At 39.4% G+C, this 15,556-nt stretch overlaps 2 protein-coding genes across 2 annotated transcripts; one reads left to right on the forward strand and one right to left on the reverse strand.

Moving 5' to 3' along the window:
• The first annotated feature begins 142 nt into the window (after positions 1-142).
• Positions 143-8,865, forward strand: LOC115676915 (asparagine synthetase [glutamine-hydrolyzing] 2). The gene is made up of 15 exons (XM_030599951.2): positions 143-342; positions 650-788; positions 1,243-1,338; positions 1,679-1,820; positions 2,057-2,152; positions 2,553-2,647; positions 4,050-4,211; positions 5,024-5,104; positions 5,194-5,415; positions 5,544-5,678; positions 6,103-6,183; positions 6,358-6,444; positions 6,672-6,779; positions 7,502-7,795; positions 8,559-8,865. Exons 1-14 carry the CDS (start codon positions 263-265, stop codon positions 7,733-7,735), a joined length of 1,758 nt encoding a protein of 585 aa, XP_030455811.2. The 5' UTR covers positions 143-262; the 3' UTR covers positions 7,736-7,795; positions 8,559-8,865.
• An 807-nt stretch (positions 8,866-9,672) lies between these two features.
• Positions 9,673-10,394, reverse strand: LOC115676941 (uncharacterized). The gene has a single exon (XM_030599978.2). The coding sequence runs from the start codon at positions 10,362-10,364 to the stop codon at positions 9,735-9,737; it is 630 nt and encodes a 209-aa protein (XP_030455838.2). The 5' UTR covers positions 10,365-10,394; the 3' UTR covers positions 9,673-9,734.
• Positions 10,395-15,556: the final 5,162 nt, after the last annotated feature.

A 15,556-nucleotide genomic window follows, 5' to 3' on the forward strand; every position in this document is an offset into this window, starting at 1 on the left:
TGCGAAACCCTAGTAATCATCAAAAAAAAAAAAGAGAGATTTGGGGAATCTTTGAAAAGTTGTCGGAATCTAACGGCCCTGATCGAATCCGTATTTACATACAAAAGAGAAACAAAAAGCCAAGCCCATCCAACTCAGCATCAGCAGCCTCCTCCTCCTCCTCCTCCTTCTCCATCTCCATCTTCCTCCTTCCTCCTCCTGCAATCGATCTAGAAAGAGAGAGAGAGTAGAGAGAGAGAGAGTAGGGAGGGAGGAAGGCGCCATGTGTGGGATCCTCGCCGTCTTCGGTTGCACCGACAACTCGCAGGCCAAGCGCTCCCGCATCATCGAGCTCTCCCGCAGGTTCGTCCTCCTCCGCTTGGCCGTTGCGCCGCCACCCCCTCTATCTATCTCGGCGGCGATCGGATTCGTCTCGCCTTTTCCTGCCCAGGCTCTGTTCTTTTTCGCTGCTCTTTATCTGTTGTGTTGTCCGCGTTGAATCGTGGGCTCGCGCGTGCGCGTCTGGGCATTTTGCCCTTTTGGGTTGTGTTTGGGAAGTGTTTCTCTGCCGGAGCATGATTGATGGCATCCCCGTGTGAGTGGAAGTTTTTTTTTTTTTTTTTTTTTACTAATTGGGCTTGTCTTTGTTGGGTCGAAATGGCGTGTGTAGGCTGCGGCACAGAGGTCCGGATTGGAGCGGGCTGCACTGCAATGGGGATTGCTACCTCGCGCACCAGCGACTCGCGATCATGGATCCCACGTCGGGAGATCAGCCCCTTTACAACGAGGACAAGACCATCGTCGTCACGGTACTGTTTGGTTTGTGGGGGGTTGCTCGGTCTTTATCTAGTTGAATCGGTTGGGGAGGAATGTCAATTGGGTTGCTAGCGTTAGAATGAAAGCAAATGCATTTGAATTGTTCCGATGGTGCCGAGGAAGTTATTTTGCAGACGGGTGATAATGAACGTTGGATGGTTGTTGTTAATTCTCCTGCTTTTTCTATACATAATGCATATTTCTAACTTGAGCTTCATGTCTAGGGTCGGTTCAGGGTCGCTATTGATCAAATATACTGTGCAATTTGTTCCTTATCTTTGTTGACCTTGACCAACAAGGTCTTATTTATGCATTTGTCCATTGTAACATTGTGCTTTTGCTTCTAGAGGGAGTCCATATTCATCGATGAATCTTCTTCTGTTTAACGTTTCTTGTGCTGAATCGCCTTAGAACTGTATAAATGATTGACATAGGTTGATATTTCAGGTTAATGGGGAGATCTACAACCATAAAGCATTGAGAGAAAAGCTGAAGCATCATAAATTCCACACTGGAAGTGACTGCGAAGTCATTGCTCATCTGGTAAATGACTGCGGACTTCTTTGGTAATTATAGTGGTTTCGATTCTTTAAGGAGGGCCAGCCTTTTGTACTATATTCCATTGTTACAATTGCTCAAATGCTTTCTGAAATAGATGCGTGCCCAGCCATCAGGTTTGTCCACTTGATTCTTATTTGTAGGTTGAACATAGTTAATCTGGATATGAAGTTTCTTGGAATCTTATTCTAAATGTATGTACTCGGTGGATTCTTCTGGATACTTTAACTTTCTAATGGTGTGTGGAGCTAGATTTTCCTTTTGGCTTTTCTATAGACTGTTTAATTAGTTGAATATAAATGTTTACTTCTTCCTCCTTTTGTAGTATGAAGAATATGGAGAAGATTTTGTGGATATGTTGGATGGCATGTTCTCCTTTGTACTTCTTGACACCCGTGACAAAAGCTTTATTGCAGCTCGGGATGCCATTGGGATAACACCACTTTACATGGGCTGGGGACTCGATGGTATGTGCTTTGACTGGGATGTACATGCTTTAATGGGGAACTAAATGACGAACATCTTATGACCATACCATATGAAATGAGATAATGTCCTTCTAGGTATTAAAGATTCTAAGAACTTGAGGAACGTGTTAGCGAATTCGTAGCTAATGCTTCAATTTCATGTGTTTCTAGCTTTTGGCTTTTTTGGACAAGTACCTGTGATTTCTAGAATAATTATGTTTTAAGCATCTTTGCAGGATCAATCTGGTTTGCTTCAGAAATGAAAGCTTTGAGTGATGATTGTGAAAGATTTGTGTCTTTCCTTCCAGGCCACATTTACTCTAGCAAACAAGGTTCGGTTCACATATTACTTTTGTTGTTTGTTAGGTTTATTCAGCTTATAGGTATATGTTATCTGATAAAAATTTCTCTGTAGTGTATATTAATTCCAGTAGCATAAATATGAAAAGCCTATGCAGATTGAGTATCCTGAATGGATGGAAAGGGGTTTTTTTTTTTTGTTGGATTATCAAGTTTCTTGCCTTTGTTAACTCATATAGATTGGTGAGTAAATAAATAATAAGGCCTTGAGCCGGTTTTAATATGCAAGACGCACTCGTGAAACTAATCCTTGAAAAGGAATAAATTTGACCATCGGTATGAAACTTTTACTTTCTAAATTACTCTTTTTGAGGTAGTTGTAATGTTTTCATTGCAATTTTTACCGTCCAAGCTAAAGTGGCCATTTTGCAGGTGGTCTTAGAAGGTGGTATAACCCTCCATGGTACACAGAGCAAGTACCTTCCGGTCCCTATGATCCCCTTGTTCTTCGTGCAGCTTTTGAGAAGGTATTTGTGGACTTTTCTTCATCTAGTATTCCTGATTATAAAGAAAAACATCCGAAATTTTTTTTCCTGTTGATGCTTGATAGCTCAAAGGAACTTTACGTACAAGGTAGTCTTATTTATTTTTTGGCCATAGTTATGTCTTCTTATGGGTTTGTTGCAACAATTTGTTGAATGTTCCAGTTGTAGATCACTTCTAGCTGATGCTTTGGTAGTGACATATGGCAGTAATAGTACATGAATTGTTTCTGATGCCTATTGCCACATTCTTCTCATGGATCTCAGTATATATGACTCTGGATGATCATATGATTTACATTGCGGAATATTGTTTTTAAAATTCTGTGGAACTTGTAAGCATGTTTTCTCTGTGTTTCTCGACGTAAATTATAAGAAGTTAATATGAAGAGTCGATTACACAATATGGTGTTGTAATGGTGCTTGTCATGTGTTTGGAGGGTTAGTCGTATTATAATATGTGCTTCTTCAATTGGATATACCATATGTCTTTATTGTAGAGCTGCCAGCTCGGTCATCCACAGCAGAGTCCCTTCTAGAACAAGATAGTTTCTGATTCTACTGGTCGGGCATTTAGGATTACCAATATTTCCAGTTTGTGCCACTTCCAATTTTTCTAAGGTTTAATGGAAAATTTTATATAAAAGGTCAAGTTGTTTTATTCTGTGTCTGTAAAACTTGAAAGGGCAACATATTGTGCATGAAGAACAACAAAAAAAGGGGTGCTGGGGGTGGTTTTTTGGGGGGGGGGGGGGGGGGGAGGGGGAAACCAGAAGGTAGTGACCAGCTTATTGGCAGATTTGACCATCATGTGGTTTTGGTGACTAAGTTTCGAGAGAGGTGCAACCGAATTAATGTAGAAAAATGCCGAATGGGCCTTAGTTTGGAGGAATAGGCTAACTAAAGAAGTAGAGAAACCCTGTTGGAACTCTTGGTGAGATGCTCCAGTCAATATTGGGTGGTATTGCATTCGCAATGACAATTTACAATTAGTTTGGTAAGCTGAGTTAGAAATTCTACTTTTTAGGAGCACATGTCAAAGTTAGCTTCTCCATCACTCGAGCCAGAAGACAACCTACAGCATAGCATTCAGATTAGAAGAACAACAACGAGAAGTGGTGTCTAGCCTAAAATAGAGGATCAAAGTCAGCTATGTACATGTCCTGATGTGTAAAAAGGAGCAATGTCCTGGTTTTTCACTAATCTCTGTAAAGAGTAGACAATATTTTCATTTTGTTAATTATCCTGAACTTTTTCCAGTGAGTTATATCGAGAAGTTCATGGAGAATCTGTTGAACGATTGCCAAACCTGACTACTTTTGGGTTGTCTTGAGTAATTTCTAAAGTGTTTAATTTCTCAAGCAGTTTTTCTCCTCATCTTATGCAGGCTGTCATCAAGAGACTAATGACTGATGTACCATTTGGTGTACTTCTGTCTGGAGGTCTGGACTCATCTTTGGTTGCTTCTGTAGCTTCTCGCCATATGGCAGACTCTGAAGCTACTTGTCAGTGGGGCTCCCAGTTGCACACCTTTTGCATTGGTTTGAAGGTTTTCCCATGACATTTCTTGTGACCTCATGATTATTAATTTCCTTTAGTGTTCCAATTACTGGCAAAGCTTTTGAGTGAAGTGCCATTTTGGGTAAATGCAACTGGGTTTTATTGTGACGTGCTTTCCTTAGCAGATATTCATATATTGGCCTCTCATAGCTATTGATAATAAAAGGTTACTGTCGAGAAAATTACAGTGCCATTAGTCTATGGAGTACAAATTGTTGTAAATTGTTGGGAAATGTTATCTTGTAATAAATAATCATCATGTTTTATATTGATAGACAGATACTTGTTTAGAAGAAAGGGACAGTGCCTCCATTATATAAGACTGATAATCTTTTCTCTTAAGGTAGGACTAAAAAGTCTTGAGGCAAAAGAATCACATTATCATAATTACAGACATTGGTTATAGAGAGCGGTTACATTTAGCTTAGCCATTAAGATTGAAAAAATACAGTCAATATAAGCTGTTGACAACATAGTACAATTGACTATGGACATAAAAGGAGGAAAACTTATAGAAAAGGGTTTTCATCTGTGTTGTCGAGCTGGCTTGGTCAGGAATTGGCTGGATTGAAGGATATGTCTTGGGCTTATAGATTAATGTTTGCCAACTTTAATGGTTTAGGACCTTTATATCTTTGAATATAATTTGTCAATCCGTTATAGTCTACTGACAGGGGTAGAGAACTGTTGATTTCTATTGTTTGTGCAACATATACAGTCATGATTCTGCTGTTGGTGTCAGTGAATGCAATCTTCATCATGATCTATTTTGTTCTGATTCTTCTTTAAACTGTTGGCCAGGGTTCTCCTGATCTAAAAGCTGCAAGAGAGGTAGCAGATTATCTTGGAACTCGTCACCATGAATTTCACTTCACCGTGCAGGTTTATTTTTCTTTCTAGCTAAGAGAAAATGTATCTATTTTTGTCTTTATGATTGATACTTATTGATGGTTTCTTTTTCCTTAAACCAGGAAGGCATAGATGCACTTGAGGAAGTTATATATCATATCGAAACATATGATGTGACTACCATTAGGGCGAGCACTCCAATGTTCCTGATGTCTCGAAAAATTAAATCACTGGGAGTAAAGATGGTGATTTCAGGGGAAGGTTCAGATGAAATATTTGGAGGTTACTTATATTTCCACAAGGCACCTAACAAGAAGGAGTTTCACGAAGAAACTTGTAGAAAGGTATTTCAATTGTCTGAGCGATATTGACGTCTCCTTCTTGTACAGCTTACTTGAGAGGGATTCATAGCTCTCTTTCACTGAGTTCCACTGATAATACAGTCCATGTTTACTTTTTTTGTTTTTAACAGATCAAAGCTCTTCATCTTTATGACTGCTTGAGGGCAAACAAATCAACTTCAGCATGGGGTGTTGAGGCTCGTGTGCCATTTCTGGATAAAGCATTCTTAGACGTTGCAATGAGTATAGATCCTGAATGGAAAATGGTAGGTAACTACGACTCTTGTTGTACTTTCCACATATAATCAGAGAAAGCCTGGAACTTATCTGTGATTGGAATATAAAAGAAATTTAGTGGTTGGCTGCATAGTTAGTTCGTGGCAACTGCAATTTTGTGTCATGATCAGTTTCTCACATAAAGAGTTTTTGATTGTAGCAGATTTCTTCTCTTCTTTCCATGTATTCTCCTTATTGTTGCCATCTCTCTCTCTCTCTCTCTCTTTTCCATTTTAAATGCATGATAGAGAGCATCAAATTCTATTCAGAACTTGCAAAATAGGTTGTCTGGTCTTTTGGAATAAATGTTGGAGGCTTGGAGATTGTTGTTAATCTATTAAAATCAATGCTGGGGTCTGTTTTCTGAAGGTTTTGAGTCAAACCTGTTGTCTTTACTAATCCTGCTGAATGCAGGTGAGACCTGATCTTAAGAGGATTGAGAAGTGGATCCTACGCAATGCATTTGATGATGATCAGAAGCCTTATCTACCAAAAGTATGAAGCTCTCTTTGTTTTTTCAGCTGACCTAGCATACTGTCATTTAACCCACATGCTCAGATTTCTACATATGTCTGGATGATTATCTAAAGGATACGTTATCTCACATTTGAGTTTCAATCGAGATGTTTTGTTGTTGATCCATATTCATGTGGTTTATATTGGTTCCAGCATATATTGTACAGGCAGAAGGAACAGTTTAGTGATGGAGTGGGTTACAGTTGGATTGATGGCTTGAAGGACCATGCTAACGAGCAAGTATGACGTCATTTAAGCTTCTTCCAGTTATAAGTTCTCTCCTAGTTGCTTTTGTTAAGTACGATGAGTATGGGTTTTAGATTGTACAATAGTGGTGTCGAAGTATCCAAGTAGTATATATGCATTATATGTCGAATGTAGTGGTTCGGATGGATCTATTCCATAAATCTGAGAACACTAGGTATGCTTATTTCTCACAAATTTACGTTTTAATCATCCTGTGCCAGGTTACTGATGCAATGTTAATGAATGCAAGCTTTGTCTACCCGGAAAACACTCCTACTACCAAAGAGGCATATTACTATAGAGCTATCTTTGAAAAGTTCTATCCTAAGGTGAGTTTTGTGCTTTCTTCAACAGTGGTTGGTATGTTAGTTGGAGTCTCTCTCTCTCTCTCTCTCTCTCTCTCTCTCTCTCAGAGCGCGTGCCATCTGGTCTGGAACTAATGGTGATTATGTCTATGAGGGTCATGGGGTCCCCACACAACTATCAAATTTTTTTGGAAATTTTTAATTTTTCCAGTCACTGCATATTATACTGTTATATAGGGTCCTTTGGAAGCTAAATGGGAATCACCATAGCTTGGCATGGAATGGGTTGCGATTTAAGTAGGATATGTCGAATCCTTGCACAACAAAGCCTTAAAATTGTCCTCTATAGGGATTTCTCCTACTCTTGTATTCCAGAGAGCGTGGATCTGGATTTAAGTGACTAGATAAACCACATGTTCACTCTGAAGCTTTCTATTTCTGGACCTAACTTTTGCATCCATGGAAATTAACAAATTGTGATGATGAGTCCATACATCCACTTTTCAGTTAATGACTACATGATATGGAGGTAGCCAATTCTGTCATTGATAATTTTCTTTTATAGAAAAACAGTCATTAGGACCAAAATTATAGTCAATGCTACTGGGTTGCAATTTCCTTTTAGCAAGGTGAGATGTGTTGAAAAGTGGATCAGACTTGCTTGACAGATCTATGCGTTTTCAATTTATTGCTTTCTTTACTCTGCTTATTCCATAGATCGACTGATTAACTCTGCTTCTGAGCAGAATGCTGCAAGATCTACCGTTCCTGGGGGTCCTAGTGTGGCTTGCAGTACTGCAAAAGCAGTTGAGTGGGACGCGGCATGGTCAAAGAATCTCGATCCATCTGGTCGCGCTGCCCTTGGGGTCCATGAAGCTGCATATGAGGAAGCAGCAGAATCTGAGAAAACCAGCACAGCTAATGGTCCCTCTCACAAACTACAAGAAGTCCTTGTAGAGAAGACTACTGTGGTTGCTTAATTAGGAGTTGGCCCATTTGGAGTTCTTGGAGGATTTACGATCACAACTGACAACGAAAAGGTACGACGCTTGTTTTAGCAATACAAGCAGTAACTTGCAATGATGGGGACATATCTAAGATCTGGGAACAACATTTAGAATGTATGAAAAATGAAGCATTAATCTTCATTGATATTTAGGTTATTTTCTTTTGGATGTTGGTGGATTTTCTACTTAGTTAATGGAAGACCTTGGGCTATAGCTCTAATTTGTTTTCGATGGACACCTAAGGAGGTGCTTTTTACTGTAATTAATTAGAATATATATCTATGCTATGTTGAACTCCTTTTGAAATTTTTTTTTATGCTTTCATCATGCTTAATCATAGGGATATATAGTTGTTTTGGTTTCTGGTGCTAACTAGTTGATTCCCAAGCTTAAATGCCTAGAGCTTACTTTGTCTTTCAATCTTTGAAAATTCTCTTTAGTTGACTGTATATGTATTTGTGGTCAATAAGACGAGGGAGAATAGTTGCCTCGATATACCAAATTGCAAATTCCATTCATAGCTCATTTAGAATGTAGAATCATGCATTTTTTATTCTTTTTAAGTTGTTGGACTTGAGCCAAAAAATTTATTTGATTTGGATGGGATGGTGCGTCGTGGATAAATCACGAAATGAATTGAATGGATGACCGAATCACATAATTTTGGCATGCACCATGTGAATCGAATTGGATCCTATGGTGTGAATCATGAATTATCAGATTTTTACAATGGTATCTCTCTGCTGTCTATGGCTGTTGATGTGGTCTGATGAGTGTTTATTTTGATCTTCTCCAGATTCAGTAGCAAGGGGAGGCATATGTGGTCACATCTTGGATTTCCTTTTTATTTATTGTAACAGAGAGTTGCTTGTATATGTGGATGCAGTAGCTTTATTCTCTTTCTGGTTTTTTCCTGGTTTAGTTGCTCGGTTTCATAGTCTGCTTTTGATTATGTTCTTGTAGGGTTGGCAGAATTTGCTGAAAGTTCTAGTGGAATGAACGAAGTTACGTCCTATTTTTCATTTTGCTTCAGTGTTCATGCTCGTGGATATGCATACTCGTGTATGAATTTTTCCTTAGGCATGTGCATTTCTTCCTGATAATTAGTAAGCACTCGTTAGAAAGTTGCAGAGTTTTGCATTCGAGATATAAACGACTGAATTCTAGAGCATGGTGATGAAGCCATTTTCTGTATTCTAAGTCTGGTGGGTGGATTCGGAAAGTATAAAAATCCATCGGCAACATTTCAGCAAAAGTAAAGTTGTGCTGATAGATTTTTTGTAGATTTTTCTTACCTCGAGTGCAGGGGAATCTCTCTCTAGCTGAGACGGCGCAACACAGTTGATCAGTTTGTCGGAGGTCCAATGATCTTGGTTGATATTTTGACTGTCTGATAATCAATCTTAACTATTGTAATTACGAACATTTGTAAAATGCGATTGCCGGGGACGTTGGATTCATGTGTATTCTATTGAAGAATTTAGCATGGATGGATTAAATTTGGTTATTCAACTCGATTGATTAAGTTGCCAAACATGATTTGATTAACTTACTTTGAATGGAACGCTATTTGCCTCCGCCTTTACTTTGAAAGTTGCCAAATTTGCCTATTCGACTCAATGACATTTGCTTCTATGTATACATATAAATAGATAGATAGATGTTATTCCTTTTGTGTAATGCAACGTAAATCTTACTCCTTTTTCTAATACACTTAAAAAAAAAACAAGATTGCCAGAAAATTTTCTGTAATTTTGAAGAGCCATCGTATCTCTATATGTGTAATTTCACTTGTAAATTAGTAATTGACCAAAGGACTAAGAAATTTACCAAACTTGGCAGAGCAATTGCAAAATATCTATATTGTTAGAGCTTTCATTGAAGAACAAAAAATCGACAAAAATGGACTGAAAAAAGGCACTAAAATCAACAAATTTGATGATACTTGAACCGTTCAACCAAGTGAAGCCACCTAAAAGGCCTCGAGAGCAGCCGCTAATGCAAATACATCATAGTCTTCGCGGCTGCACAAGCTGAGACCACAGTCATCGCATTCGCACTCCCCCGCCTTCTTCAACCTCGCCCCTCTCGCTCTCTCCCTCCTGTCCACCACATCTGCCGTGTCCGCCATCCTCAGCCTCGCCGCTATTCTCACCGACGGAGGCTTCACGTCCTCGGAAACGCGCCTTCTCGACGGCGGAGCCATCCTCGCCCACGTCTCCATCTCCATGTTTGGAGACTCCAAGACGGTTTTCCACGGAACTTCTGCCGTGCCCACGACTTTGGATCGGCGTCCGATGGGACCGAGGACGGAGGCTCTGTTCCGCGTCCGAAGCTCGAAGACGACGCTCGCCTGCCTCAGGGATCTCATGGAGTCCTCGTTCCCGGCGCATGCCAAGGAGAAGGACTCGTTCCAAAGCAAGCCGGAGCTCGATGGCGACGGAAGCTCTCGCGTGTTTAGCCGAATCTTTTGGCTGCTGTTCCCTGCGGAGAGATACAGCCTGACGAAGACCGTGTCCGTTGGTTGGACAAGGTCCATGTTCTTGGCTTCAGTGATGCTGATCTCGCAGCTGAAAGAAGAAGGTGGTCTGGAAGCAACCATTTCTCAAAGCAAGATTGATTTTCGAGAGAGAAATAGAGCAAAAGAGTTGAAGTTGTGGGAAAGAGAGGGAGGTCTTGTAGGGTTTTATATAAGCGGGGGTGGAAAGCTAATCATACTTTCATTTTTTTAAACTCCATAACTGAGAACCCAATTTGGACAAGTGGAAGTATTATATGGTCCAATCTCCTCAATGCCTCGTAGACGAAGTAACATATTCCCTAGAATCGGAATCCATGATCCCACACAAGATTGCATGAATCTGATAGTGCCCCTAGCCCACACATGAATGGTTCATTTCTTATCTACTAAACTAAGCCATGGAAACGGAAGTTGGATGATAATTCGTGTCGACATTTTGCAACTGTGTCGTATCAAATTTTAAGTCTGACTGGATAACGAGAAATTTATTAATCGCGTTATATTATTTGCAGTTCGGACTCAATACAACACGTTTAATGCGTTTAAGCTATGAACTCTTATGTATAAATGTGTACAAATGTGTTTTAATGCATTTTTATTTTGGCCTGGAATCTCATAAAGTCAAACACCAAGGAAGCAATTAAAGGAGGAAAAATGTACTAAAAAAGTCATAAACCTATTTCATTAGTTCCAATTCAGTCATAAAATTTTAATTGGATCAATTTAATTCTAAACCTTTTTACATCAATACCAATTCAATCATTCTTTGTTTCCTTCTCTTTTCCTTCCTTTTTTTTTTTTTCCTTTCCTTTCTCTTTTTCTTTTTTCGTTTCCTTTGCCGGAAGCTAGCCTCCATGATGGTTGGTGGAGAGCATGGGCCAGGATGCACTCGCCATCCACAGGTGAGGTTGGCCTTTGTTGGACTTCGTCGGCCTTTGCTGAGGGTCCCCTCGTCGGATATGGCTAGGGGCGGCCTCGCCCAGCCCTTGCCAGCGGCCAGTGGAGGTTGCCGGCCATCACGGAGGCTAGCGACCAGCGGAGGAAAGGAAAAAATAAAAAAGAGAAAGGAAAGAAAAAATAAAAAGGAAAGAATAGAAGAAAAGAAGGAAAAGAGAGAAAAGAACAAAAGGAAAAGAAAAGAAAATATTAATAAGAAATAAGAAAAAATATATATATTATTTTAAAATGTCCACGTCAGCACTCATCGTGCCACATAGAACGACCGGCATCCACGTCAGCGATTTTCGACCTAATTTGGCAGGATGAACTGAATTGGTATCAATTTAAAAAGGCTTAAGACTAAATTGATTCAGTTGAAAAGTTTATAATTGTATCGATACCATTGCAATAAATTTAAAATTTTTTTGGTATTTTTTCCATTAAAAGAGGAATGAACTCCGAGAGTTGGCATAAAATAAATCTAAAAGGGAAGATTGGGATGACAACACCCAATTTAATAAGTGATTTCTTGACACATTAGATCTGATACTACTTCATGTGGACAACTTGTGCCGATAGCATTACCTTATTGCGTGTAAATCTGTGTTATTGCTTTTATGAGGATGGAGTTCTTATCCATAAAAGTAATTTGAGAGAGAATATCGCCCACCAAGATCTTACTTTCACTATTATAGTCATGATAGTGCATGAACTGCATCTTGGGAAATCGCATGAGATCTTGTGGGGAGGATTATCCTCTAGTAAAATAAACCCTAGTTGATCTTGAAGCGCTGGATTTGAAAGATGACCCTATCGTTTGGTGTAATGCTAGGGGTTAGATTCTGATTTTTTTGCCTTTGTTTATTTCCCTTAGCCAGGTGGATGGAGCATATCCATGGACTTGACTCTTTTTGACTTGGGTGGGAAATGAGTCATCTGGTCAAAACTAGGGTTTTTAGGCTGTGCCCAACTGAGAGATTTCAGGGGACTTCCATGCACTTTTGGTATAGGGTATCGTCTGAATCAATTTTCCTGCACCTCAATTGATCCACCTCTTCAAATGATCGGTCATTTATGTTAATTGCTCGTGTTTGGATGAACACATTTGAAGTTTGCCTAGACTAACCGAAGCTTCACAATGATGTTCCTTTTACTTAGACTTTCAAGAGAGGTTCGCGAATGCTAAACAAGTTCTAAAGTTTTGTTTTGTAGCGATTGATTGTAAATAGATATCTAATTGAATATATCCTACAAGATTTATAGGATAAATACTAAACAGGTTGATATTTCAGGTACTTCGACTTAAAAAAAATGTCAAAGCAGATACGCCGTAAGAGTCAGATTGAGTAGAAAGTAAAAATCAAAGTTTTCTTCGTATAATAACGAACAAAAAAAATGGCGACAATAAATCATAAATTAGATTAGCAAGGATGATAAGTGGATAGTGGAAGTAGAAGAGAGGGGAATGACATGGAACTCCTTCGACGAAAAAGGGGAAAGGTCCAACTTCGAGGTGGGAAAAGCCACTTTGCTGAGTAGATCTGAGAAACCCTTGTCTTCCCGTGTATTGTGTATGGTTAAAGTTGGGGTTAGTCCATCCTTTCTCATGTATTTTGATTTTTAAGTAACATTTTTGACACCCCTTTACTTTTTTATGGAAAAATAATTTGTTCTATGGCCTAGCGTTTCGACAACATTTCAAATCAGATTAGGGGTGAGCACCGTGTCCGATTCAAATGGGAATCGGACTGAACTGGCTTGGACTAATCTGTTCGAGTTCAGTTCTAGAAGAACCCGATTCAATTCCTTGTTTTGCAAACCTAGAACTAGCCAAGGACAGGTTCGGTTCTCAAACCCAAGGCTGGAACCGTCAGTTCTATAAATAAATGGTTGTTTAGTGGAATAGTGTAAGTTATATGTTTTATTATAAGAATTTGGTTTATTACCCAAAATATAAAATGTATCAGGGTAGAACAGGATCGGTGGTCGCATCCTTGTTCCAAGGGGGTTGTCGGGTTAGTTTTCAAATCTAAGTCCGAAATTTGTCACAGATGTACTTGTTTAAGATTTTTTGCGTTAAAAAAATTAGTTTAGGATAAATTTGTCACAAATATATCTAAGTCCGAAATTTATCGCAGGTGTACTAATTTAACAGAGGGTAAATTTATCACAAATATATCAATTTGAGATTTTTTGTGGTAAAAAAAATTAGTTTGGGGTAAATATGTCATAGGTGTACCGGTTTAGGGTTTTTCGTTATCAAAAAATTAGTTTTTGGTAAGTTTGTTACATGTGTACCAGTTTGGAATTTTTCATAGTATTAACCCTTCATTTTAAGAATTTGGTTTTTTACCCAAACTATAAAGTGGGTAGAATCGGAGCCACTTTTCCCAAAACCGACAACCGATTTGGTTCCCGGTTCCATCAAGATTGCAACATCAATTTCTAAATTTTGGTTGGAAATCAACCCATTCTGAAATCAATCATCTTTCGTCAGACACGAAGTTATATTACCCTAGAAATTTGAAATCAACCCACTCTAGCCAGTTCGAATGTTCGGCCTCGATATGGTTGGACGTCAGAAATCCTCTTTTCTCACCTAGCCATGACAAGGTCGAACTCCCAACCAAAATTGACCAGACGTTCGGTCTTACACCTCGGAGAGCATCAACTTTGATGTCCCAATCAAAATTGACCGGACGTTCGGTCTTACACCTCGGAGAGCATCAACTTAGATGCCGGACGCACAATAGTTGCAGGTCCTCACTCCTTCATTTGGGACGTCCATTTCTTAACCTAGGACACCGACTCACGTCCTCACGCACGCTGAACCATCTCACTCACTCCCGGTGTCCTCGAATGCCAATTTGAGTCGGTTCCAAACCCAATCCAGTATAAACTCCGAGCTATGTTTCATAAATTCACCTTGGCGAGAAGTCTAAACTTCTATCTCGTTGATCATCATCTCTCCCAAGCCTCGCGCTCAACCACCATATGTGACATTCCTCCACTTATTAGCTTAAACTTTTGTGTTGAACTTTTTAACATAGTATCAGAGTTAAGTTCTATCCCGATTTATCTTATGTGTGCGTCTACCTCATTTGTTAAATTCCACATGTCATTCCTAATTCGGCTTGAATGTGAGATGGGTGTTCAAATATCCCATGTCGCTTGATTAGGTGGTTTATATATTCTTTATATATATATGTGTGATATACTTTCACTTATTAGATAATTTTTTGGTGGATTGAATTTTCTAACACGTATGAGAAGCCTAAGCTCTGCTTTGAGCTTTATCAGACGAATAGGATTGGTCATCATGCCCACAGGATTCTCTGCGGAATGAATTTTCTTTGCAGTCATGCCTCTTTTGGCGTATAATCTACAAAGATATCAGTTCTCACTGTACTTAGTTTCTTATGACATCTCTAGCTAGCTCCGCCTGAACACTGAATTAGCCCATTGTTCCAAGCCACGGTCATTAACAGAGACCTTTAACCGTAGTGCGTCTTCCACTTCTTCCATTGTCCCTAAATGTTTGGCCTCAATTTTTTACGAGACCACCGTGTCTCGTACTGATTCCCACAAACTCATTGCACAACCTAGTGCATCGTGACAATCTCAATGACAATTTACTGCAGTTGGGAAGAGGGGCACTTATAGATTTCATCAACCAAATATTGAAGCGCTCCAACGCTTTCCTGACGGAACTCCTCCGAGTTATTAACATTATCCCAGTAGTCTTCCTCTGTATCTTGATAACTGACACTTCTATTTCTGTAACTAAATCGGTCATATGTATTGGGTAGTCTAGGGTCTCTCTCACCCCAAAAGCAAACTCAAAAGGTGAGGCTCTCCATCCAACTTATATACTGATAACCGGCTCCTTCCACAATTGATATGAGATAAATCTCAACAATTTCCTCCTAACACAATGGACTTAGGTCGGAGCAGCAACAACCCTTTCCTAGTGAGAATTGGGTTCAGACTTGTTGGTAACATGGACTCTAATATTAGTGTTGGGTGGTTTTGGACTCTCTCACTTCAAAAGTTAGCTCAAAACGAGTGACTTTCACTTGCACTTCAAAACTGACCACCAATCCTTTTCACAATCGATATGGGATAAACCCCAATAATATGTACTCCTGCATTCTTAACTGTTGCTCCAATTCATCCACCTTTGCTGACCATTGCGAAGCCTCGCATTTAGCTCGTGCATCAGAATAATCAGCTGATGTGAAATTCCGCAACTCTATAGAATCTGTCATATCTCTAGGCTCCACTTGCAACTCCACCTACTTTTTAGATCTCTCTTTGCAACTGATCTGTGACTC

This window comes from Syzygium oleosum, unplaced genomic scaffold (genome assembly GCF_021117445.2).
Source record: "Syzygium oleosum isolate NSW1041296 unplaced genomic scaffold, Sole_v2.1 Sole_v2.35, whole genome shotgun sequence".
Taxonomy (NCBI): Eukaryota; Viridiplantae; Streptophyta; class Magnoliopsida; order Myrtales; family Myrtaceae; genus Syzygium; species Syzygium oleosum.